We start from the raw sequence: 23,645 nt of genomic DNA on the forward strand, positions 1-23,645 counted from the left end.
ATGGAGAGAGCTGTGAAAAGACCCACCTGCATATAAATCAAAACTTGAACGATGGTGCTGTGGAGCAGGCTTTCTTGGACTGCCAACTTCCAAATCATGCCACGAAGACTTATTATTAGTTATGAATGCTCGGTCTTATGCTTGTGCCACTATCTCTTTTAGCTTACTTTAACCTCTTTCACGTCATCTATGTTTTGCCTCAGTGCTTTTTACCTTTCTTTCACTCTGTATGTCCTACTCCATATCTGGTTGGCTGGCAGCTGACTGGCTGGCTGACCCAAGATGTCTCTTATTTCTCCCTCCTCTCCTTCTTTCTTCCTTCCTCCTACTTATTCTCTCTGCCTGCCAACCCCAGCTATTCCTCTACTGCCTAGCTATTGGCCATTCAGCTTATTAGACCAATCAAGCACCTAAGACAGGCAAAGCAACTCATCTTTAGATCATTAAATGCAGTATAAATATAAATATAACAATCTTTGCTTTGTTAAACACATGCAGCATAAACAAATGCAACAATTATTTGCTTAGCTAAAAGGATATCCCCTAACAGTGAGACCATGAAAACATTCAAATGTCCAGAAAGGAAATGTAAACTATGTACCCTCTTACCAACTTTCCCTCCTACACAGCCTCACTAGCCTGGAAGCAACTCTTTGAAACCCTGGTCACACATGATGCTTCTACAGGCCTCCAAGTAGAGCATGTGGCAGAGACCCTGGACTCCAGAGCTGAATCACCGCAAGTCATATGTACCCTTTGCATGCAGATTTATTCACAAATTATCCACTGAGGCAATCCTTATGGATCTGTTTAGGGCCAGCCAGAGGTGAAAATAGTAGAAGTTTGGGAACGAAGGTCCATTGGGTCCTAGCACCTCTGGCTCTTGGCTAAGGCTGGAGAAAAGCAATTCAGGATACAATGTGAAAAGCAAAGTAGTTCTTTATTATGAAAACAAACAGACAACTTCAGAGAAATATATAGAATGTGCCCCTGGAGGTGATTGTGTTACCTGGCACTCATGGGAAATTTGGATTTTTGGTCAGGTATGGGGAAAACATTAATAACAAACAAATACTGTGGATGAGGTAGAACACAATATCCATGGGAGTTCCTCAGGACATTTATTCGAAGAATTCCTTTGGAATTTTGCTCTCATTCTGCATGGAAAGAGTAAGAATTTCAGAGGATCCCTGAATTTGATCTCCAGGCTACCTAGACTCCATCTTGCTGAAGGCAAAGAAACATCCATCTTTTACCCACTTGATACCCAGTCCTAACCTGGAGCATAGTGAAGATCTCAGCAGCTTTGGCATAGTCCCACCCGTTGTCCTCAAGGCACCTGGAGTGACAGAAATAAGGTGATCAGCTCAATAGATTCAGAAAATGCCTTTGACAAAATCCAACATTACTTCCTGAGAAATGCCCTATGAAGAGTAGAAATCAAGGGAACATATATTAGCACAGAAAAGACTTTAAATAATAACCTTATAGCCAACATTATACTATGCATCTCTTTTCAATACAGTGTTTGAAATCTTACTTAGAATGGTAAAAAAAAAAGTAAAGGGGATACAATTAGGAAAGAAAAAAGGGAAAGCATCTTCTTATTTTTAGATGACATGATTCTATACTTAAGGATATACCTTAATTATTCAACTGCAAACTTATTTTAGAATTAATACTTTCAGCAAAGAGGTGAGATACCAAACCAACATTCTTAGTCTTTCAACATACCAATGACAAACAAACTGATAAAGAAATTATGGGAATAATTCCATTGACAATTGCTTCAAAAAAAACTTGGAATGTACCTAACTAAGGAAGTGAAATACCTGTACAATGAAAACTTAAAAACACTACAGAAAAAACAGAGGAAGAAATTAAAAACGATGTATAGACCCCCTATTCTTATAAATCATAAAAATAGTATTGTAAAATATCTATTCTACAAAACAATCTACCAATTCAATACAATCCTGCTAAAACTTGCAACTATTATTTACAGAAATAGGAAAGGCAATCCAAAAATTCATATGGAAACACAAAAGCATCTGCATAGCTAAAGCAATTCTGAACAATAAGAATACTGTTAGAGGTATTACCACACTTGACCTCAAGTTATAGTAAAACAATCATAGGAATAAAAACATCAGGGTATTGACACAGATATAAACCATGCAGCTATAGTCACCTGATTTTTAGTAAAGCTAAAAAAATATAGATAGAGAAAAAAACACTTTCTTCAACAAATGATCAAAATCCAGAAAATCTGCATATCCATCTGTAGGAGAATAGAACCAGATTCTTCTCTCTCTCTCTGCATAAAAATCAACTCCAAAGGGTCTTGACATATAACCTAAAATCCTGTACCTTCTAGAAGAAAAATCATCAGTTTACTACAGGATATAGGTATGGGCATAAGGACTCCTGAATGTGACTCCAGCAGCTCACCAGCAATTAACAAATGGAACTTCATAAAACTAAGTTTCTATAGAGAAAGAAAACTGCCAAATGAGTGAAGAGGCAGCCTATAGAAAAGGAGAAAAGATTTGTTAGCTATATATCTGATAAAGGATTAGTAACAAAAATGAAACTATAAATTCTGTATGTTCCTGCTATACTACCCCTAAGCATAACAAAGAACTCTATGCCCTACAACAGAGATGCCTGTATTTCCTTGTTCATAAGAGCTCTGTTCACTAGCTAGGCAATAGAACCATCCTGGATGTGTCCACTTACTGATAATGAAAATGTGGCACATATGTACAGTGGTATTTGGATGTAGAAGATGGCTGTGACCCAAGCCCAGAAAGACAAATTCTGTATGTTTTCTTTCCTAGGTTTGAATTTAGATTTCTGTACTTAACTTTGAGTGCCTATAGAAAGCAGAAAGACAAAAAAAGAGCCGTGCAGGGGCACAAAATGTGGAGATAGCAAAACACATATGAGGGTAGAAGGGAATGCTGGCTATGAAAAGCTTAAATGGGGTTGGGGTATGGCTATGGGGAAAATACAGGTAGGAAATTAATGAAAACTAATGATACAAGGAAAACACATAGCAATCTAATATTTTATAAACTAAAAATACAATTTAAAATGTTTTTAAATGTTTTATATTGACATATTATGTATAGGAGTATTTTGCCTGCATGTATGCATGCATATTATGAACATGCCTCATGCCTAAGGAGTCCAGAAGAGGGCATCTTATTCCCTGGATTAGAATTTGGCATCAGCAGCAGAAAAAAATCGCTGCGCCATTTTAAAGCATGGCTTCCTGGGGCTGTGCTGCCAGCGTGAACTCTGGCTTTAAAGCATTTCAATGGATTTTATGGGACTGGATGTTTGTGTTCCCGCTTGGGATCGGAAGGAGAGTGCTCTGAGACCATGCAGATGGCTCAGTGCTCCAGGCCTGCACCTGGGCAGACTGCAGAATCAGGCTTAGGCAGGCAGAAGAGCAAGGCGGATTCCTGCCGCCATACAGAGACATGTTTTCAGACTGTGCAGTGCTCTGCGTGTCAGATTTGGCTGTAACTTGGATAAAAGAAATTTGTGTGCTGCACGCTCAGTCTCAAAATTAAAGTGCTGAGTGCCGCTCCTACCTGGCGGCCCCAGAGCTAGCACAAAATGGTACATCCTCCATTTTGAAATTTTCCTGACTCAGCAGCAGGAAAAAACTGGCTGTTTTAAAATGCCGGCTTTCTGGGCTGTGCCGCCATTGCGATCTCTGTCTGGCTCCTGCGAGAGACAGAGCTTTTGAATGGAGCTTTTGGAGTAAAGCTCTACAGCTTGCTTGATGGCAATGTGGCCTGCTGTGTGCCTGGAACTGTGTGTGGCTCAGGGGCACCAAATGGCTCTGAGGCAGGAGCGGCTTGGCTCAGCTCTGCCACGCTGAACTGTGCTGGTCTCAGGCAGGAACTACTGTAATTACCGTAAAAACAGCGCAGACACAGGTGGTACCGTATTACTTGTACATGGTGCAACTTAAGTTTTTAAGAACTGCTTAACATTTTAAGAAATGCTCCTGGATAGTAAAAAAAAAAAATTACGGATTCACAATACGACAGATTCAGACACTGTTGGATGAATGTACGTAGGCTTGGGAGAGAGAAGAAAAAGAATATAAAGAATAAAGTTAATGTCTTAAAAAATAGGGTAAAGTCTTTAAAGAGAGAGTACAGATAGTTAAGAGATTAAAAGATATAAAGAAAAATAAGCCATGTAAAAATGGAAAATTCACAGAGAGTCTGGATTATGTACATTGTGTTTTCTTTAAAAATTTTGACTGTGAAGGAGCTAAGTACAGAGAGGCATTTCATTACATGGGCTGCCAAGCTAAACCAGAATGGATAAAAGGATATTACGATTTCAAAATTTGGGTCTAAGGATATGATGCTTTGGAGCAGGTCTTCTTTTGTTTTCACAGAGGACCAGACCCTGTGGATTGATTCTATCCCAATATGGTATGATAGACCACAACCTCCCGAAAAGTTGCTGTGAACACCCTCAAAAAATTACTTCATTCAACTGCCAACTGAGATAAACCTGGCACACAGGTTACACCCTAAATGATCTGATTAACAGCGCCCCCATTCAGCAGGAAGCAGTTTGGAGAGAAAAAACTGCGCCCATGTTCCCAAAATATTATTTATAAATGCTCTTTTACATTTAAATGGGGAAATGATATAGGTATGAATAATTTGCATTGGTATGGATTTTAAGGTCAATTTTGTTATATGTATATGTATTTTTGCTCTTGATTAAGGTATTGTGATTGTGTAGTTCATTTTTAAAATGTAACATATAATTAGGAAATGTAGGTTGTTAATGGATAATCATCAATAATAATCAAACTTGTAATCATGTTAGTTGGCTTTTCTAGATGTATAAAGATATATTTCAGTTAGATAGGCATTCTTCATATCTTTCAAAGACTGCAGAAAATGGCATTTAATGTTTTAATAACTGAGGACTTTTCATGACAATGAGACACATCTGCTCCTGGCAGCACCAGCTAATTCAAGAGGAAGATGGGCATTGAAGAGGCTCCTTATGGAGCTTGATAGCCATTTGGGCAAGAAACTGCTCTTGCCTGGACTGTTGCATAAACTGGTCACAGAGAACCCACAGAGAGAGGACTGCTGAACTTGCCTAAAGGTGAGATGGTCTTTCGGGGTTCCTGCTTCATGAAAGAGTCTGCGAGACATTCTGCAGGACACAGCATAAAATGACTAAACTGTCTTTAAAATTTCCTGCTTCATGGATACTATGGGCCTGAAGGCTGAAGATGGATGCCCCAACGGTACAGAGGAACTTTGGGTGATTGTCCAGGCAGCGAGATGTCTCTGTCATTTCTAGAGTTTTGGACCTCTTATTTGCTTAGGTAATATTATATCCTTCTGGAGTCTTTGATGAAGTTGAAGAATGGATAGTTATAGTTTTCCTTAGTTATGATAAAGGATAAAATAGATATAAATACTGTAACTGTAATTCTTGCTTGATAACTGTTTTGTTATATGTAATTTTGCTATGTTAAAGTTAAAGCCTTTCCTTTTTGTTTAAACAGAAAAAGGTGAAATGATGGAGGAAGGTCATTGGTTAAGTAATAAAGAAACTGCTTGGCCTCATAGGTTAAAACATAGGTGAGAGGAGTAAACAGAACAGAATGCTGGGAGGAAGAGGAAGTGAGCTCAGAGACACCATGCTCCCCTCTCCCAGGCAGACGTGATAGCTCTGCTCTCTGAGGCAGACGGTGATGCAGCCAGCCACCAGGTCAGACATGCTGAATCTTTCCTGGTAAGCGCACCTCGTGGTGCTACATAGATTATTAGAAATGAGTTAAGAGGCTGAAACTAATGGGCCAGACAGTGTTTAAAAGAATACAGTTTGTGTGTTGTTATTTCGGGCTATAAGCTAGCCAGGCGGCTGGGGTGCCTGGGACGCAGCCCCGCCACTCCTATTACAACACATAGGTAATATTATATCCTTCTGAAGTCTTTGATAGAGTTGAAGAATAGATAGTTACAGTTTTCCATTGTTATGATAAAAGATAAAATAGATCTAAATATTCTAACTGTAATTCTTGCTTGATAACTGTCTTGTTATATAATTTTACTATGTTAAAGTTAAAGCCTTCCTTCTTGTTTACACAGAAAAAGGGGAAATGGTGTAGGAGGTTCTTCTGTCTATCTGTCTATGTGTTGCTTTCATTTGGTGAATAAAGGAACTGCCTTGGCCTTTCTATAGGGCAGCACTTAGGTAGGCGGGGAGTCAGAACTGAATTCTGTGAGGAAGAAAGAGAGTCAGAGAGAGAGAGCAACCATGAAGCTGCCAGGTCAGACATGCTGAATCTTTCTGGGTAAGCCACGACCTCGTGGTAACATACAAATTATTAGAAATGGGTTGAATCAAGATGTGAGAGTTAGCCAACAAGAGGCTAGAGCTTATGGGCCAAGAAGTAATTTAATTAATACAATTTCTGTGTGATTATTTCGGGTGTAAGCTAGCCAGGTGGGACGGAATGAAGGGGCCCTACACTCCTCACAACAGGTTATAAGACACAGGGAATTGAAGATGCATTGCAACTGGCAGTTCCCCTCCTGCTGGCTGCCATTCATAACTGCCAGAAGCTGAAAGGTAGATTGCTGGAGAAGAAAACTGGCCAATGGTCTCATCTAGCTGTAGACCATACGTGCTACAATATCAGCCTGCTGGATAGGATATGCCCACAATGCAACAGTGGCATGGATATTTTGGGCATGAACAACTGTTCTGTGATTGGACTTGAAGTACACTTCATGTGAGGGAACACATATCTGATACTATAAACCTAGTCAAAGTTTATGGTTGAAGGCCCAAGGGGAGAATACATTAATTTCTTTACATGTTATCCAGCTACTTTTTAAGCATTTTTAAATACTTATTGACTAATATGTCTCTCAGGCTGGGGCAAAAGGTAATGGTTTAGACTTCTATCTGGTTAAAATGATAATGAGAGACTGACGAGCATCCAACCTTAAACAGAGCCTAAATCAAATCTCTGTCCCCTTAACAGAAAGTTTAAGAATGAAAGGATGAAAAAAAGTATCTTGAACTATTGTGTTCTGGATAGTTGTATGTCAACTTGCTACAAGCTAAAGTCATTTGAGAGGAGGGAATCTCAATTAAGAAAACATCTCCACAGCCAGGCGGTAGTAGCATATGTCTTTAATCCCAGCACTTGGGAGGCAGAGACAGGTGGATCTCTGTGAATTCGAGGCCAGCCTGGTCTTTGAGAGCTACTTCCAGGACAAGCTCCAAAGCAACACTGAGAAACCCTGTCTTGAAAAACCAAAAAAAAAAAAAAAAAAAAAAAAAAGCTCTCGGACCAGTTAGCCTCAGTGGTGAGCAATGCATCCGTGGCCAAGATTAAGGTTCAGGACCTGCGTGGCAAGAAGGAGGAGGAACGGCTAAAACAACTGGACGATTTGAAGGTGACAGGTGGCGCCGCTTCCAAGCTCTCCAAGATAAGAGTTGTCCACAAATCCATCGCCTGTGTTCTCACCGTCATTAACCAGACTCGAAAGGAAAACCTCAGGAAGTTCTACAAGGGCAAGAAGTACAAGCCTCTGGACCTGCGACCCAAGAAAACTAGAGCCGTGCGCCGCTGGTTCACCCAGCACGAGGAGAAGCTGAAGACAAAGAAGCAGCAGCGGAAGGAGGGGCTGTACCCCTACACAAGCATGCGGTCAAGGCCTAATGGAAGGGCAATAAAGTGCAAGACTGGCAAAAAAAAGAAAAACCAAAAAAAAAAGTCTCTACAAGACTGGATTGCTGTGGAGTGTTTTCTTAATTAGTGATTGGTAGGGAGGGCCCAGCCCATTGTGGGTGGTGCCATCCCTGGGCCGGTAGTCCAGGGTTCTATAAGAAGGAGGACTGAGCAAGACTTGGAGAGCAAGCCAGTAAGCAGTACCCCTCCATGGCCTTGGCACCAGCCCCTGCCTCCAAGTTTCTGCTCTCTTTGAGTCCCTGTCCTGATTTCCTTCAATGATGGACTACATTGCGGAAGTGTAAGTCAAATAAAACTGGTTCCTCCCCAACTTGCTTTATGATCATGGTGTTTGGTCAGGGCAGCACTAGAAACCCTAAGTCATCCTGCTATCCAGCTATAACATGGCCATTGCAACCATGAACAAGTAGAAGCTATGGAGAGTTGCATAAGATTGGGCCCTCTGCTTTCTATCATGGGTAGAGGAGGTGCCCCTAAGTTCCAGGGTGTTAATGACTGTTAATGTTTGGTGAAAGAATGGGTGCCATTTTCTCTAATAGTGTAGCCATTACTATTAAAAGGGGGGAAAGTTTCAGAGGGAAAGGAGGGGGGAATGCCAGACAATAATGGGGTGAATATAATCACACTTATTTTATTAAAGTGTCAAAAATAATGGAAAATTTTGAAAAATGAGTTGAGAAATTCAAACTAGAACTAAGCAAAATAATAAAATTATTACATGAATCCTCAAATAAAAAACCATAGACTTCTGAGTTCTCCACAACCTCAGTCTGATCTTCCATTTCATTGATTAAAGCCATTTCCCAACTACTACTGAGCTGAACTCTTTCTCTCAACTTGGGTCTCATAATATTCACTTTACATATTTGAGGGACTTCAGCATTGGATGTATGTATTTATGACTGCGTTATGTTACTTTCTTTTATTCAACTCATTCCTTGTATAACGACTTCCCTTATACTTTAATTTTTGTTTTTGATTTAAAGTTTATTTTCTTGGATGATAGTGTCTAATCTCACTTTTTTGGTTTTCATAAATACAATAATCTATTCCTTCACTTGGTGCTGATAAATGTACTTAGAGGTAGAGGGTATTTCTTGTAAGCAATGATAATTGGGTCTTTATTAAATCAATTCAATTATTCCATGTCTTTTTATTGGAGGATCATACCCATTTGCAGTTATGGTAATTACTGATAGGTAACTTCTTGATACATTTATACGTTTTTATAAGCAGTTTTATTGTAGCTGCTTTCTTTCTCCTTCTCTTATAGTCTTTCTTGGTAGTTAAATGACTTACTCTAATAGGAGGTTTTCCATCCCATTTACTTAATAGTTTGGTTTGATCTGTTATATATTTTTGCTCTTTTAGATATCACAAGGATTACAAATACATATTTAATTACAATGGGGTATTCTGAAATATATTAGCACATTCATGGAGATAAGATTATAAATAAAGGATAAAATAGAAAATACACTCCATGATGATATTCACTAGTTACCTTCCATGTCTTCTGTGGTGGCTTGAATGAGAATGGCCCTCATATCTCACATATTTGACTGCTTAGTCACCAGGAAATAGAAGTGTTTCAAAGAATTAGGAGGAGTAGGCAGTGTGACCTTGTTGAAGTAGGTGTGGCCTTGTTGGAGTAGGTGTGGCCTCATTGCAAGAATTATGCCACTGAGTGTGGGCTTTGAGGTTTCAGAAGCCCATGACAGGCATGGGCATATTCTCTGTCTCTGACAGGATGTAGCTCTCAGCTACTTCTCCAGTGCCTGCCTGTATGCCACCATGTTCCCTGCCATGATAATAATGGACTAAGCCTCTGAAACTGCCAGCAAGTAGCCAGATAAATGCTCTATTTTATGAATTTCCTTTGTCATGGTGTCTCTTTACAGAAATCAAACAGTGACTTAACTAAGACATATCCTTATACTTTGAGTTTTTATATCTTACTTTACAGCTTTCTGTATTATTGACTTTAGGTCATTAATTATTTTTGTTTTAATTTTTTTTCATAATAAAGGTATTTGTTCCTCTTTATTTTTCTTCAAATGAGAATTTTTCTCAATTTTACTTTGGGATATTTAATGTTAATACACAGAAATGCAAATAATTATTGCATATATTAATCTTAGATCCTAAAATCTTCACGAATTTGGTTTTTCACTTCTAATACTTTCTTAGTGGATTCCTTATGATTTTCCATATACAAGATATGAAACATGAATATTATAGTGTTTTAAAAGTCTTTAAATATATCAGTATACATTAGGACATACTTTCCTGAGCCCACTTTGGGGAAAGGAAGTAAATAACCTAATTATTTTTGAAATTGCCTACAAAGTGTCATTATTCACTTGATCTCCCACCCCACTCCACCCATTTCTTTGCACACCCAGCACTCACTTCTGAGCCCATGTAAGTTTCATTCTAGACTGCATAGAGAATGACTTCACCATTTCTTGCTGCTCTTCAGAAAGGGGAGAGTTGGCTGGGATAAAGGCATTCTGGATCTCCCTGGGGCTGGTATTCCTCACAATCAGCTTATCATTCATGATGCAAATTCTGGAGGAAAAATAGATAAGTAAAGAAATGGACATGGCTACATTACTAATGCTAATCCTATAATAACTGTCAATCACTAATTGAGAGGTTTCCACATTCCATCTATGCCTGATTCCTAAGATCCTTGTCTGTTTTTCTCTATCCACCCCATATAAAATTCAACTTTTAAAGGCTAGCTTGGCTAGATTTGTGAATTTAACTCCAAAGTATTTACCCTGCACAACAAAGGAGGGCCTTGAATCAGAGATAAGCCCAATGTCTTGGCCAATGACATAGCATGAAAGAACATAGTATTCTGATCCCAAGGCCCACACTTTCAACTAGCAAGTTAAACTGCTGGATCTACTTGTTGGTTTTCTACAATATTGAAAATGCTCTGAGAATTACACCATCATATTGTCACACCGCTAGCTTTGGGCAGGGACACGATTATCCAGAAGCAACATAGCACACTGACCTTGAATCGTTGTAATGGGTAGTGATGAAGATCCGTGTGAAGGCACGAATGTAGCCTTGATATTTCCCTTCCACTTCAAGGACAAAAAACAATAATGTTTTCTTAGAATAGCACCTTATTTACGTACTCACACAGCATTCCCAAGTCAGGTTCTTATGCTGAAGGGGCCAGGACCAGTCAGTTGCTGGCTCTGAGTCAGGAGGTTATGGCACGAATGAGGAGGGCAACAACAGTAATAATTTACTCCCATTTGATGTGCCCACTACCACATTTTGGACCCTGTGAAAATCCCTTCAAGTGTTTGATGGGTCTTTTTCCCATCTATTCACAGAGATGAGTTTAATTAGTCATGTGTTACAAACCAAGAACTGGAGATGTTAAGAAACTGGCCCAAAGCTATAGAATATGAAATTGGAATGAGCATCAACAAAGTCCATAGCCTGTGTCCCTTACCTGTGAACTATGAGGCAAAAAGGTATGGATTAGAGTCAATTAGGATGGTTTGCAGGCAACAGAACACGGAGGAGGACAGGAAGGAAAGGTGCAGAATGAAAGAATCTGGAAGACTTCTCAGAGGTATCCATGCAGGGGAGGAAGCAAAGGGGACCAAGACAAGAAATTCTACAGATACTCACCCTCCTTGAACAACCCATTGACAGAAAAGCAGATCATTGTCTCCTGAAAGGGAAGACGGAATAAGCTATGAGCTCAGGATCTACAAACCTTCAGCTTTCTGGGTATAACCTACAGAAGAACCAGGTACTCACCGTGTAGAAACACAAGTCCACCAAGAAAGAGCATAGATCATGCTGAGTTTTGGGTAACAAACTAAGAGAATCCACAATGGTGTGTTTTGTGTGCCTCAGCAACCTCATTCGCATGTCTACAGGGGAGTGAAGAAAAAAGATCACGGATATGATACAACCTGGCCATTGACACCCCCCAATTTTTCTCTTTACTCCCCTACGCTGCCCTGTCTTCTCCACCACACTTACAGGAATCTTGTATCTTCTTTATATCTCTGTTATGTTTGAAATACTCTTCCAGGTTGCTCCTAGGAGAAATGAGGAGCAGAACTCCATGTTCTACCCAATATAGGCATTTTCTGGGGAGAGGCATGCCACTCCACAACAGAGCCTGAGCTGTGATACTCACAGGTCTGGGTTATTGAAGTTGGAAGAAACAGTAAGGGAGAAGCAGGCTTCATCATGGTAAGCAGCGAGGAGACGAAATCGTTCTCCATTGTCATAAAACGAGTAGTATCTAGTAAGGGTAAAGAGAATAAGATAAGGGGACAGCTTATTTCTGTGGTCTGAACCCTAAGTGAGACATAAAATTTCCTATGGGCAAATGTGAAAAGGCAGTCCAGCATGGCTAAGCTTTTTCACCTGTCTTGTAGTCCAAGGTATACTTACTCCTTGAGAAACTGTAGTACTAGATTTTTTATGGGTTCAGTTTCTGTACATGTTTGCTGAAACAGAAAATCATTTCAGACTACAAATCTAATAAAGCCTCTTTTGCAACAGCACAAATCTTTCTTAGTCCTTTCTCACCTTGCTTAACTGTGGGACTTCTATGTCCATTCCTGTTGGTACTATTAGCTCCTTGCCGTCCTGGGGAAAGGAAGAGGAGGTTAGCAGTACATAGGGTAAATGGCACTGAATATCTAAGAAGACCCAGAAACCCAAAGGGAAGAAAAGGGCCAGAGGCAGGGTTTTCATTGCCCCTGGAAATTCCAGGGGTAATAAAATGAGCCTCTGTCTTATGGAGTTGTGGAAATCCCTATTTTATGGAACCTTTGTGTGTCTGTGTTGCTTATGAATACTTTTCCAGGGAAAATATTGATGTTTTTCAGGAATGCATATAATCTAAAATAGATGATGGTCTGATTCAAACATGTAATCTACACGAGAAGCAAGTTTTAAGGCAGGCATGAAGATAATTTATGAGAGGAAGTAAAGACCATGTTGAAGGTAGGCACTTACCAGACGCAGCAACTTGGGAAAGAGGTCCCGTATGGCACTGTCCAAAAACCAAAAGCCAGAAGAAGTGATTGGTAGTTCATGGTTAGCTAGCTTTTCTTCCTTTTGGGGCTTCTGCTTCTCCTCCCTCTTCTCCCCCCTGAGTAGCTCCCACACACATTGCACTGGCATCTTCTCCAGAGTCAGAAGAACCAACATTGGGGGCCCAGAGTTCATGGCTTTTTCCTCTCCTTGCCTGTATCTTTTCCTCAGAATACCCACAAAAGAATCTGCATGAGCAAGGCACTAGGTAGGAGCCCAGGGCTCTGCCACCTTGTTAGATATACAGTGTCCTACAGGATGCTGGAACAGGAGTGAGGGAGGCAGGCTCAAGACTCAAGAAATGGAAACATGGGGATGTGGTAACAGAAATGAAGTTAAAGTAACGTGTGGGAGATGTTGGGGAGTCATAAAAGGGAAGAAACAAAATAGAAGAGACCCAAAAGGAATGGGAGATGATCTGTCTGGCCTAGTGCTAGATGTCAGGGCTTATAGGTAGGTGGGTAGGTAGGTAGGTTAGTTTAGTGGTAAGTAGGGAAGGAAGAAGGGAGGGATAGCGGCCCCTGGGAGGTCTGTCTTTCTGTCTCTTCAAACTCTTCTGCTCTCTGCAACCCAGTGGCAGCCCACTTTTGGATTTTTGATCTGGGAGTTCATGTTTCCCTTCAAGGAGGGTAGCACTCCCAGCAATGGGACAGAAAAAGTTATGTCCATGTCAGCATTACCTAGGGTCTCAGCCTTCAGCCTAGAGCAGGACAGCCTTCAGGGCAGCTTGGGACAAATAAAGGACAGTTGAGAGACAAGAAGAGCAGGCTTCTCTCAGTCCAGGAAAGGGGAAATGGTGTAATTGGGATGCTGCATGGGAGGGTTCTGGAAGAATGTGGGTGTTCTGGCAAGTGATAACCAGTGCAGATTAGGTGGAAGGAAGAGGGACAGGGAAGAAGGAGGGAATTTCTGAGAGCATAGCTGAGCATACAGAGAAGGCAGAGCCTGTTTTCCTCCGAGGACCAGATACACCTACTTTTGCAAAAGTACATATCAAGAATAGCTCAAGCTATAAGGTAGTCAGTCACTAGAGGCAATGGTGCCTGTGATAGTTTTGATTGTGAACTTGAACTAAGGCAGAATCACCTTAGTAGGGAGTCTTAGTGAGGAACTGTCTAGACTAAGTTGGCCTTTGGCATGCCTTTGAAAGAATTTCTTAATTGGGATAAATGGTGCTGGAGAATTGTCTGTATTCTGTCAATCATGTTTTAAATAGACACTGATTGGCCAGGAAGGAAGTATAGGTGGGTCAACCAGACAGGAAGTAGAGGTGGGGCGATGAGAACTGGAGTATTCTGGGAAGCAGGAAGCTTCCTCCGCACTCCTGCCCAGACTACCGAAGAAGCAGCATGTAATCTACCTGGCTGGGAAAGGTACCAAGCCATGTGGCTAGCATAGAAAAGAACAATGGGTTAATATAAGCTACAAGAGCTAATAAGAAGACTGAGCTAATGGGCCAATCAGTTTATAATCTTATGGAGATCTCTGTGTGATTTTCTTTGGGGCTTGCTGGCTGTGGGGTATTGGTCGGGACAGAAACCCAACAAGCCGGCCCTCATGTTACAGGATAAGTCGGGGAAGACCGACCCAGAACATAAGTGGCACCATTTCACTGGCTAGGTTTTGGGCTGAATGGAAAGAAATTGTGAGCTGAGCCCTAGTATGCATTCATTAATTCATTGCTCTTTGCTCTTGACTACCGATGTGCTAGGAACAGTTGCTTCATGTTTCTAACACAGTTAACTTTGAAGCAATGATGAGCCTGCAACTGTAAGCCTGTTTCTCCCGCAAGTTGCTTTTGTGTATTTCATCACAGAAATGAAAAATGAAACTATGACAGTGGCAAGGAAGGGGAAAAGGACTTAGCAGGCATTATGTACCTTATATAGTCAGACTGATCTGAGAAGTGGCTGCAGAAGGGGTTCCCTTCCAGCCAAAGCTCTTCCAGATTCAGCTCCTTCACCTTCTCCAACTCCCAAACTGTTTTCAGCTGAAAAAGATAGAAAGGAATCGGTAAAGCTGTCTCAAGGAAAGAGAAACCTTGGGGCCTGGTGACTGCAGCCTCTCCCCTCCCTCACAGGTTTGTCTACCTGCCTTTTACCATAATCCTAATGTATACCACCACCCACGCGCAGCCCAACCCACATCTGGCTCCCCTTCTCACTTTATTTTTGGAGAGGTTCAGAATCTTAACTTGAGGAGTTTTCTCTATCATATCTGACAGACCATCCAGCTGGTGCAATTTGTTGTTGCACAAGTTCAAGGACAACAGCTTTCGGGGAAGGAAGAGTTAAAAGTATGGTTACTCTTGTAGTGCCTTGGTGACACATGTTCCCTTCATCCCATCCCTTCTAACCCTCTACTTAAACAAATGCACTGAATCTATGGTCTCACTTCAGGGATACTGCTTTGAATGATCTGTAGTGTTGCAACCATGCAGCTTCTTCGATTCAGCATCACGTCAATGTCATTGTCCAGAAAGTCTTCAGAAAATGGAACAAAAGTAATTAGAAGGCTGTCAGTGGTCTATTTAGATCAGCATTGGTACAGATAGACACCCTTTCCAAGCTGCCATCCCTATGTTTTCTTCTTAGGACGATCCATCTACCCTCACATGAGCTAGAATTTCTTTAGTCAATCATACCTTTGTCAAAGCGGAATCTCTCAAGGTCCAGAGATTTCTGAGAGGCATCATATCGTTTCATCACCGTCACCTGCAGAGGCAGAGGTAGTGAGAGTGGCTGTAAGACTGGAGTTCGGAGTGTCAGGAATGTCAAGGAGTAGGAGGAAAAAGAGGCGGGTCTGGGAAGAAGACACACAACATGTTTCGCATCTGCATTACCTTTAGCTGCTTTATTTCTTCTGAGGTGAACTTACTCTGCACAGAATAAGGTACAACAGAAGGATTGATGAAGATAGATATCTGTGAGGAGAGACAGAGAAGTACTATGATCTCTAATTCCAAAGATGATGCTCAGCTCCTGGACAGCCACCACCCTTTTCAGAACTAAGTACAGAGAATGCTGTCAGTACACACCTTTTGATTTGTCTCATCACAAAGTTTATTGTTGATATCCCTCAATGCATAAGCAGTCCTAGCATTCTGGACAAAGAACCGGGCCCGGTGTTTGTCATAGTGGAACTATGGGCAATGAAAGGGGAAAAAAAACAGAAAACAGCAGCTAGCTCCTGCTGAGCCTGGCCTCCCTCCTCCATTCCCTTGGGTTCATCTGGCTTCATCAGCCTTCTTACATCAACAGGGATGAAAGCCACACTGCAGAGGTCCTGTATTGAATTCATTAGCCATGTCTTGTCATAGTTTCTTCCATTTGGAATCTGTATTTACAAATAAAAAATGAGGAGAGAAGAGAGAGCATGAAATCAGAATGGAGAACAGACTTAATTACCAAGTTTCTTTCTGGACCTTCTTGCCAGCTTTAGAGAACTTCTAAGGGGACCTCTGACATGGTTCTTTGACTTTTGAGCTAAACACAGACTTCCATGATCAATGATTCTCAACCCGTGGGCCTCAACCCTTTGGATGTTGAATGACCCTTTCACAGGGGTTGCAGATCAGATATTTATTTACATTATGGTTCATAACAATAACAAAATTACAGTTATGAAGTAGCAATGAAAATAATGTTATGGCTGGGGTCAGCACAGTATGAGGAACTGTATGTATTAGAGGGTCCAGCATTAGGAAGGCTGAAACCCACTGTTTTCTATCCTTCTTCTCTTCATGCAATAATTTCTCCAGGTAATTGATTTGTTGTGATCATCATGATCATCCTTCTTTTAGGATCCAGAATATTCTATCTAATTCAGACCTTATTAGGATACTCACTGAGACCTAACACAGACATTATTAGGATACTCACTGAGACCTAATGCAGACCTTATTAGGATACTCACTGTGACTTTGAACCAGCTACCCAGGGTTCCATTTTCAGCAACTAGCCCCAGTTCACTCTCTACTTTATTATCTTTCCACACAGTGTCTTCATTGCTGTATTTTTTTCTTTTCCATCTGGGTCCCATGGCATAAGGAGTACTAGAAAAGAGAGAAAAGCAAAGTGATAACTAATAAATAACTTAAATCAGTTTAAGAAATTATTTTCTGAATCACCCCCTCACTAACACCATGGCTACAGTTAGCGCTGCTAAACTAGCATTCAGTCTCTACCACCTCATCCTTCACTTTTCCAGTGAAGGAAGAGCAGCCACAGCGCATGAAAGAGTCGCACAATCCCAGGGGCTGCCACTTGCCAAGTAAGCTACTTGGCTACAAACTATGTTACTCGGAAGTCCTCCTGGACATCCCTTATTGCCATGTTTTCACTATTCTCTTGGAATTTTGAAGATACAAGCACATACCCAGGATGCTCAAAATGATAGTTCTTTCGGCCAAATTTATGCCTGCTAAAATGCAAACTTGTCTTTCTTCTATAAAAACCGTGGTTGTCATTCATGTTGTATTCTGAAATTGGAAACAAGTTTGAAGACACATCACCGTGTTTAATATAATATGAGCAATTTATCATTGCGAACCAGATATGTATGCTTTCCCTCTGATTAAAAAAGCTATATTATTTTCCACAATTCCTCCACCTTCCCCCAATGCCAGGCTCCTCATCAAATAAAAATTCAGGTACAAGGACTAATTATCCATTTCTTCTTCTTCTTTTAAAAATCATTTTGATCTGGAAGGCAGAGTATGTTGAGTTGAGACCACCCAAAAGGGCAATTAGTTCTAGTCTTAGGGGAAAAAAGACATTTTGGTGGGTGGAGGAAGATGGAAGCTGAGTGTTATCTTACAGTGATAACTCCCACAGACATACTGAGTTGAACAAGTGTTAAGGCACAGCACTGCTAGAACGGATATTTAAGATAACCGGGTGAGATACCATAGTGCCTGCTTTTAGTTTAAAAACATGAAGCCATGCACTGAAGAAGAAAAGCACTATCTGCAACTGCTCTCCCCCATGTCCAAGAAGCCCAACATGAAAAAGAGGCCTTCTGACTGGTGAAAGAGAATTATGTTCAGGTCTTAGAAGTGAAATGCAATATCTAGCTAACTAACTTAGAATCTATTGTTGGTCAATGACCATACTAAACTTTACCAAGAAACCAAGACTTCTGTCCCGAGGTATAAGAATAGTATTGTACCATAAAGTAAAAGGACTGCCTCAACTAACTCTTCTTCTGAATGGGGAGCAAAAACTAACCTACTGGGTACTTGGCATGAAAGCTTGCTTAGGGTTTTATGTAAGAGCCAGTCCTAGCATGACAGAACCAACCTCACCATGTAAAGATGCTAGGACTTTCAAAAGAAGCCATTCCACACTGGCTGTCTGCCATTAGTCTCGCCCCCAGTCCTGTAGCAGACCGCTGGCAGGAGTCTGACTTTCCCACCTACCTCCAGTCCCTGTCGACTCCACTGAACTTTAAAGGAGGCCTCAGCTTTGCTCCTTCTTTCCATCCCCTTGTGTCAGCTACAGATTCTCAACTATCTGGGACCGCCAGTGGCCACACTTGGCAGAGACTCATGTAGGTGACTCACACCCTCTTTCCTTTCCTCCACTACCTCTCCAGTCTCACCTTCAGTCCAGTGACAGCCTACTTCAACTCCACCCACTGGAGACTCCAGCTCTTGGTTAGACCCAGGGCTCCCCTAATGCTTTTAGGCCTGTCTTTCCAGATAATTGTTTGCCTTTCCCTAACAAACATACAGGATCTCCTCTTCCCACCACAGCCCCAACTCCCTGTGGACTCTAGCCCCAGGTATGAACAGGATCTTATTAGCTCTTTCCTGAAGCCCCTCTCAGTCTTCTCTCCTAGGCCACCTCATAAGGACATACTTTAAAAATCTGTACTCCAACAAACTGAAAAAAAACTAAAATAAATGGAAATCAAAAGGAAATACAGAGAGCCGTAAGGACATATTTTAAACATCTGTACTCCAATGAACTGAAAAAAAATCTAAAATAAATGGATAAATTTCTTGACGTATACAACCTACCAAAGTTAAATCAAGATCAGATATGCAATTTAAACAGACTCCATAACCTCTAGTAAAGTAGAAGCAAAAATTAAAGCTCATCAAACCAAAGCAAACAAACAAAAACAGGGAGAGAAGAGTCAACACAGAATTCTACCAGACCTCCAAAGAATTACCACCAACATTCTTCAAGTTCTTCTGAAAAATAGAAACAGAAGGTACATTTGTCCAATTCTTTTTACAAGGTCACAATTACCCTGATACCTAAACCATGCAAACACCCAACAAAGAAAGTGAATTATGCACCAATTTCCTTTATGAACATAGATAAAATTCTCAATAAGATACTGGCAAATCAAATCTAAGAACACATCAAAAAGATAATTCACCAAGATCAGGAAAGCTTCGTCCTAGAGATGCAGGGATGGTTCAACATACATAAACAGATAAATATAATCTAAAGATTTAATTTTAAAAATTAACTTTTTTTCTGTTGGCTTTTTTAAATTAATGGAATTTTAGCTAAAAGGACCAAGGAAAGTGAAAAAAATGTTTTTGAAGACTACTATACTATGTTAAAAATACTAAATATACATACATTTGAGAAAAATACTCCTTTATCACATTCCATATAAATTCCTATAATATGAATATCCTTTCACCTGAATGACAGGATGGCTCAGATTTCCTGTAAGATAGAGTCCACTGTCGTTGCTGTAGCTCAAAATCAGTGTTGTGCAGAACAACCGGGGAAGGCCTGTGATAAGAGAAAAATAAAAGTGGTGTGTTTGCTAATAAAATATCACAAACTAGAATGCTTTCCATCTTTAATACAATATTTATATTTATTTTATCTTTTATACAGGCTCCCTCACCCATAACCCTGGCTGTCATATACTATATCACTATATACTCCTTCCTGGTCTCAAATTGCCAGCAATACTCTTGGTTTTTGCCTCTCAATCACTGGAATTTACAGGCATGGGCCATCAACCACATCTAACTTTAATACATTTAAATATCTCAAATCCCCACAACAGTAGCACTATTTAAAGCTATTTTAATATGTCTCACTAATAATTTTACTTAATAAGCTTAAAAATATGCCACTAATGATACATAAAGTTATAGAGAGTGTTTGCAAGAGGCAATGAAATAAGTGGTGATCAGAAACTTGGGGGAAGGAGAATAAAGGGTCTGGCTGGAGCTTAAGAAAGTTGGATTTCCCTAATCCAATAAGATTACAGCATACCACGCGCACTTTGAAAAACAACTGAATTTCAAGTAACATTCAGAAACAAGCTCTACATGTTTACACTATGGCTAGGTTCACATTCACAATACTTTAAAAAGTCGTTCTTTCTCTCTTACATTAATCAAAAAAGAGGCAGAAAGGAAGACTGGATTTGGAATGATCCCTAGGTACTGACATTTAAGAAGTCGAGCACTTGGGAGGTAGAGGTGTCACTTCCCTGTGAGTTTGAGGCCAGCCTGGTCAACAGAGCTAGTTCAGGACAGCCAGGGCAACAGAGAGAAACCTTGTCTTGAAAAACAAACAGACAAACAAAAAATTAAAACAAAACAAAAGTTGAGCAAAATAAGTCGGACTCAGAAAGACAAATAGTACATTTTCTCTTAATCAGAATGTAGATAAAAACACATGTATGCACACACACACATACAGACAAACATACACACACACGAAAGAAAAGCAGAGAAACTATTGAGGGAAGAGGACTAAAACGAGGGAAAAAATGAAAGATAATGGGGGTACGAAAATTTCTGGGTGTTTTCTCTCTCAAAAAAGAAAAAAAAAACAGAAGAAGGAACTGAGATGAGGACAGGGCAAAGAAAAAAGGGGAATGATAAACATGAACAAAAATTCCTAAGAGGAACTGTTAGTTTTACAAGCTAATTTTTTGTTTTGTTTTTCGAGACAGGGTCCTCTGTAGCTTTGGAGCTTATCCTGGAACCACGCTGGCCTGGAACTCACAGAGATCCACCTGCCTCTGCCTCCCGAGTGCTGGGATTAAAGGCACGCACCACCAATGCCCGGCTTCCAAGCTAATTTTGAAAAGATGTACAGACAAAAAAAATCACACAGTGATAAGGAAAAGCTGAGGCTACCGAGAGGAAGGCATCCTCCTGGTGCAGCAAGGCCCTGAAAAGACTGCTAAAGTTTGAATTGCTGCTGCTGCCCCCTGGCTCCCTGACAAGCTTTTCCTGCCAAGGCTTCGCAGCTCCACTCCCATCCTGTCCCAGACTGAGGGACTGAGCCTCTTCACCTCCCCACCGCGGTCTGTCCTCAGCACTTCCCCCCCCTCCCCTCAGCACCGCTTTGCCTCTCCTCCCTCCCCACCATTGCTTCACCTCTAGTGCGCGGCTTTTCTTTCGGTGGCCAATTCGTCTCCCCTGGGAGACTGCTCCCCTCCCCGCTCCCTGTGCCGCCCCCTTCCCCTGCCGCTTCACCTCCGCAACTAGGGTTCACCTCTCCTCCTGACCCTGGCCACCCCACAGGGGCCCGCTTCTCCTCTCCCGCCCACCTTGTTTCCTCACAAAGGCTTTCCCGTGGCGTCTCCCCACTGACGTGTCCTCACGCCCTCCCCCGCCCCTCCCCGCCCCCCCCCCTGCCACCTAAGACAAGGCCACTTGGCGCCTTCCCCTGTCCCCCCCCCCCCCCCCCCCCCCCCCCCCCCCCCCCCCCCGCCACCGCTCCTGAGGCAGTCACTTCGCCTTCCCGCCAAGGCTCTCATCCCAACCCACTACTTCGTTTCCTCACTGTGTCCCCTGGCTGCATGCAGCTCGCCTAGGTCGAGGTAGTCTGTCACTTAGCCTTTTGGGTGGCCTTTGCTTTCCCCGCTTAGCGGCTTTGCCTCCTTGAGGTGGCTTCGGCGCTATCGCTGCCAAGTGTGCTTTGCCATCGCCGCTTTGCCTTCCAAGTGGCTTTCCCCACTCACTTCGCTGTCAAATCCTGAGATCCTGAGATGGTGGGTCCCTGCTGCGATGCCACCCTGCCACCACTTTTCCTCCCCTCCATGGCTGCTTGTTTGTGCTCTACTCTCTCGCCGCCTTCCCGCCATTTCCCTGCCTCCCAGCTTCCCACCTCAGCTCTGAGGGTCACCACCACAGAATTAGACCTCCACTGACTCCTGGATGAGAGTCCTGGCCACCTCACACAATGACACAGGGGTTCTCTGTCATGAGAGGTTAAAGTTCAGTCACATTCATATTTGCCTCTAAAGAAACCCCTCACCTCGGCATCTCAGCAGGTTATACCCAAACAAACCCATAGAACCATCTCGGCCTTCCACCAGAAAACCACTTACCCCATCATCAGGGAGAGAAAGGTTGGCGAGAAAGCTGAGAAAGGAGCTCACCATACCTGACTTTGAAACGACTTAATTCAAACTGTACCTAGAGATGAATCCGGAAGGAATCGTAGCTCGCTCTAAAATTTCCCTCTTCCTCAGATCTGCCGAAGCCACCATCAATATAACTTAAGACCGGAGCTTGGCAATTATTCTTAGAGATGTGAGTAAGACTGAGGAAACCCCAGCAGTTTCGGCATCCTACCTGTTTTTCAGATTCTTGTCCGAGGAGGATCACATCACCCGAAGACTGAACGGCCACTCCGTCTAGCCTCGTGCTTGTGAGCGTGCTCTGTTTTCAAATGCCCAAGAGAGCTGTGTATCACGTGACCAACTCGTTAGCAGCCCGTGACCAACTCGTTAGCAGCCCGTGACCAACTCGTCACTTGATAGCTGAGACCCACGTAATCACAGCGTGCTACGTGACCATAAAACTCGGAATCAGCCATAGAATACATTTGACTCAAGCTGCTTTGACATATTTCTCAGCCCTGTTATGGTTCAGAGCTTCCTGGCTGCTGGACGTGGTGGAACATCTGTACTATAACATATAATTTTTATTTAAGAAGATCAAACCCAGGTAGTGGGTCTTTAATCCCAACACTCTGGCAAAGGTTAGCGGGTTTCTGTGAGTTTGAGGCCAGGCTCTCCTACAAAGTAAAACCCTCTCAATAATAACAGCAGCAGCAGCAGCAACAACAACAATAATAATAATAATGCCACTGACGTGTCCTCAAGCTCCTGCCACCCAAGACGTGGGCCACTTCGCGCCCTCCCCTGCCACCCCCCTCCTGCGGCAGTCACTTCGCCTTCCCGCCATGGCTTTCATCCCACCCCCACTACTTTGTTGGGGGTATGAAGACAGAGTCTACAGGACCTTAAAATGAGAATGTAGAGCGCTTGGCATGTGGAAGGTCGATATTCTGCACCCACCACAGAGACAGACAAAGAGAAAGAGAGACTGCATATATAACTTAAGGTCTGAAGCTTTTACATGCTGGTACCCTGTAATAGACAGACATGTGACAAAATAATAAGTGTGAGCTGACCTTTTAGCCCCTATTCCCCATGCTGGGATACCTCATCCAACCTTGATGCAGGGGGAGGAGCTTGGTCCTGCCTCGACTTGACATGCTGTACTTTGATGATGCTCTGGGAGGCCTATCCCATTCTGAACATAGGAAGAGTGGATGGGGGTTGGGGAGAGGGAACAGGAAGAGAGGACGGAGGGGAAATTGGTTGGTATGTAAAATAAATGAAAATATTTAATTAAAAAAATAAGAATGAGCCCCAGAGCGCTATGGTGACTGAAAAAAACAGATCTACTGCATAATCATATCAGCACACAAGGAGAGACAACATAACTAGTAGATGTAATTTTAGTGCCAGCAAAATGGTATTATCCATGGGACCTATA

General features: G+C 41.9%; 2 protein-coding genes across 2 annotated transcripts; one reads left to right on the forward strand and one right to left on the reverse strand.

Annotated features, from left to right (window-relative positions):
* Positions 1-1,121: 1,121 nt before the first annotated feature.
* Positions 1,122-22,348, reverse strand: LOC121437104 (nuclear RNA export factor 2-like). Its single transcript, XM_041636941.1, has 23 exons — positions 22,275-22,348; positions 21,818-22,054; positions 19,523-19,617; positions 17,237-17,339; positions 16,775-16,913; positions 16,112-16,195; positions 15,897-16,001; positions 15,702-15,782; positions 15,504-15,573; positions 15,254-15,342; positions 15,024-15,131; positions 14,740-14,849; positions 12,782-12,818; positions 12,350-12,409; positions 12,212-12,267; positions 11,952-12,059; positions 11,792-11,850; positions 11,564-11,679; positions 11,432-11,474; positions 10,797-10,869; positions 10,181-10,339; positions 1,279-1,339; positions 1,122-1,157 (listed from the first exon to the last, which is right to left on the reverse strand). Exons 1-23 carry the CDS (start codon positions 22,346-22,348, stop codon positions 1,122-1,124), a joined length of 2,103 nt encoding a protein of 700 aa, XP_041492875.1.
* LOC121437265 (60S ribosomal protein L35-like) lies at positions 3,002-7,835 on the forward strand. Its single transcript, XM_041637127.1, has 2 exons — positions 3,002-3,016; positions 7,359-7,835. Exons 1-2 carry the CDS (start codon positions 3,002-3,004, stop codon positions 7,833-7,835), a joined length of 492 nt encoding a protein of 163 aa, XP_041493061.1.
* Positions 22,349-23,645: the final 1,297 nt, after the last annotated feature.

This window comes from Microtus oregoni, unplaced genomic scaffold, assembly GCF_018167655.1.
Source record: "Microtus oregoni isolate MIOR12 unplaced genomic scaffold, Mior012 000050F_ref0000143, whole genome shotgun sequence".
In the NCBI taxonomy this organism is placed as follows: Eukaryota; Metazoa; Chordata; class Mammalia; order Rodentia; family Cricetidae; genus Microtus; species Microtus oregoni.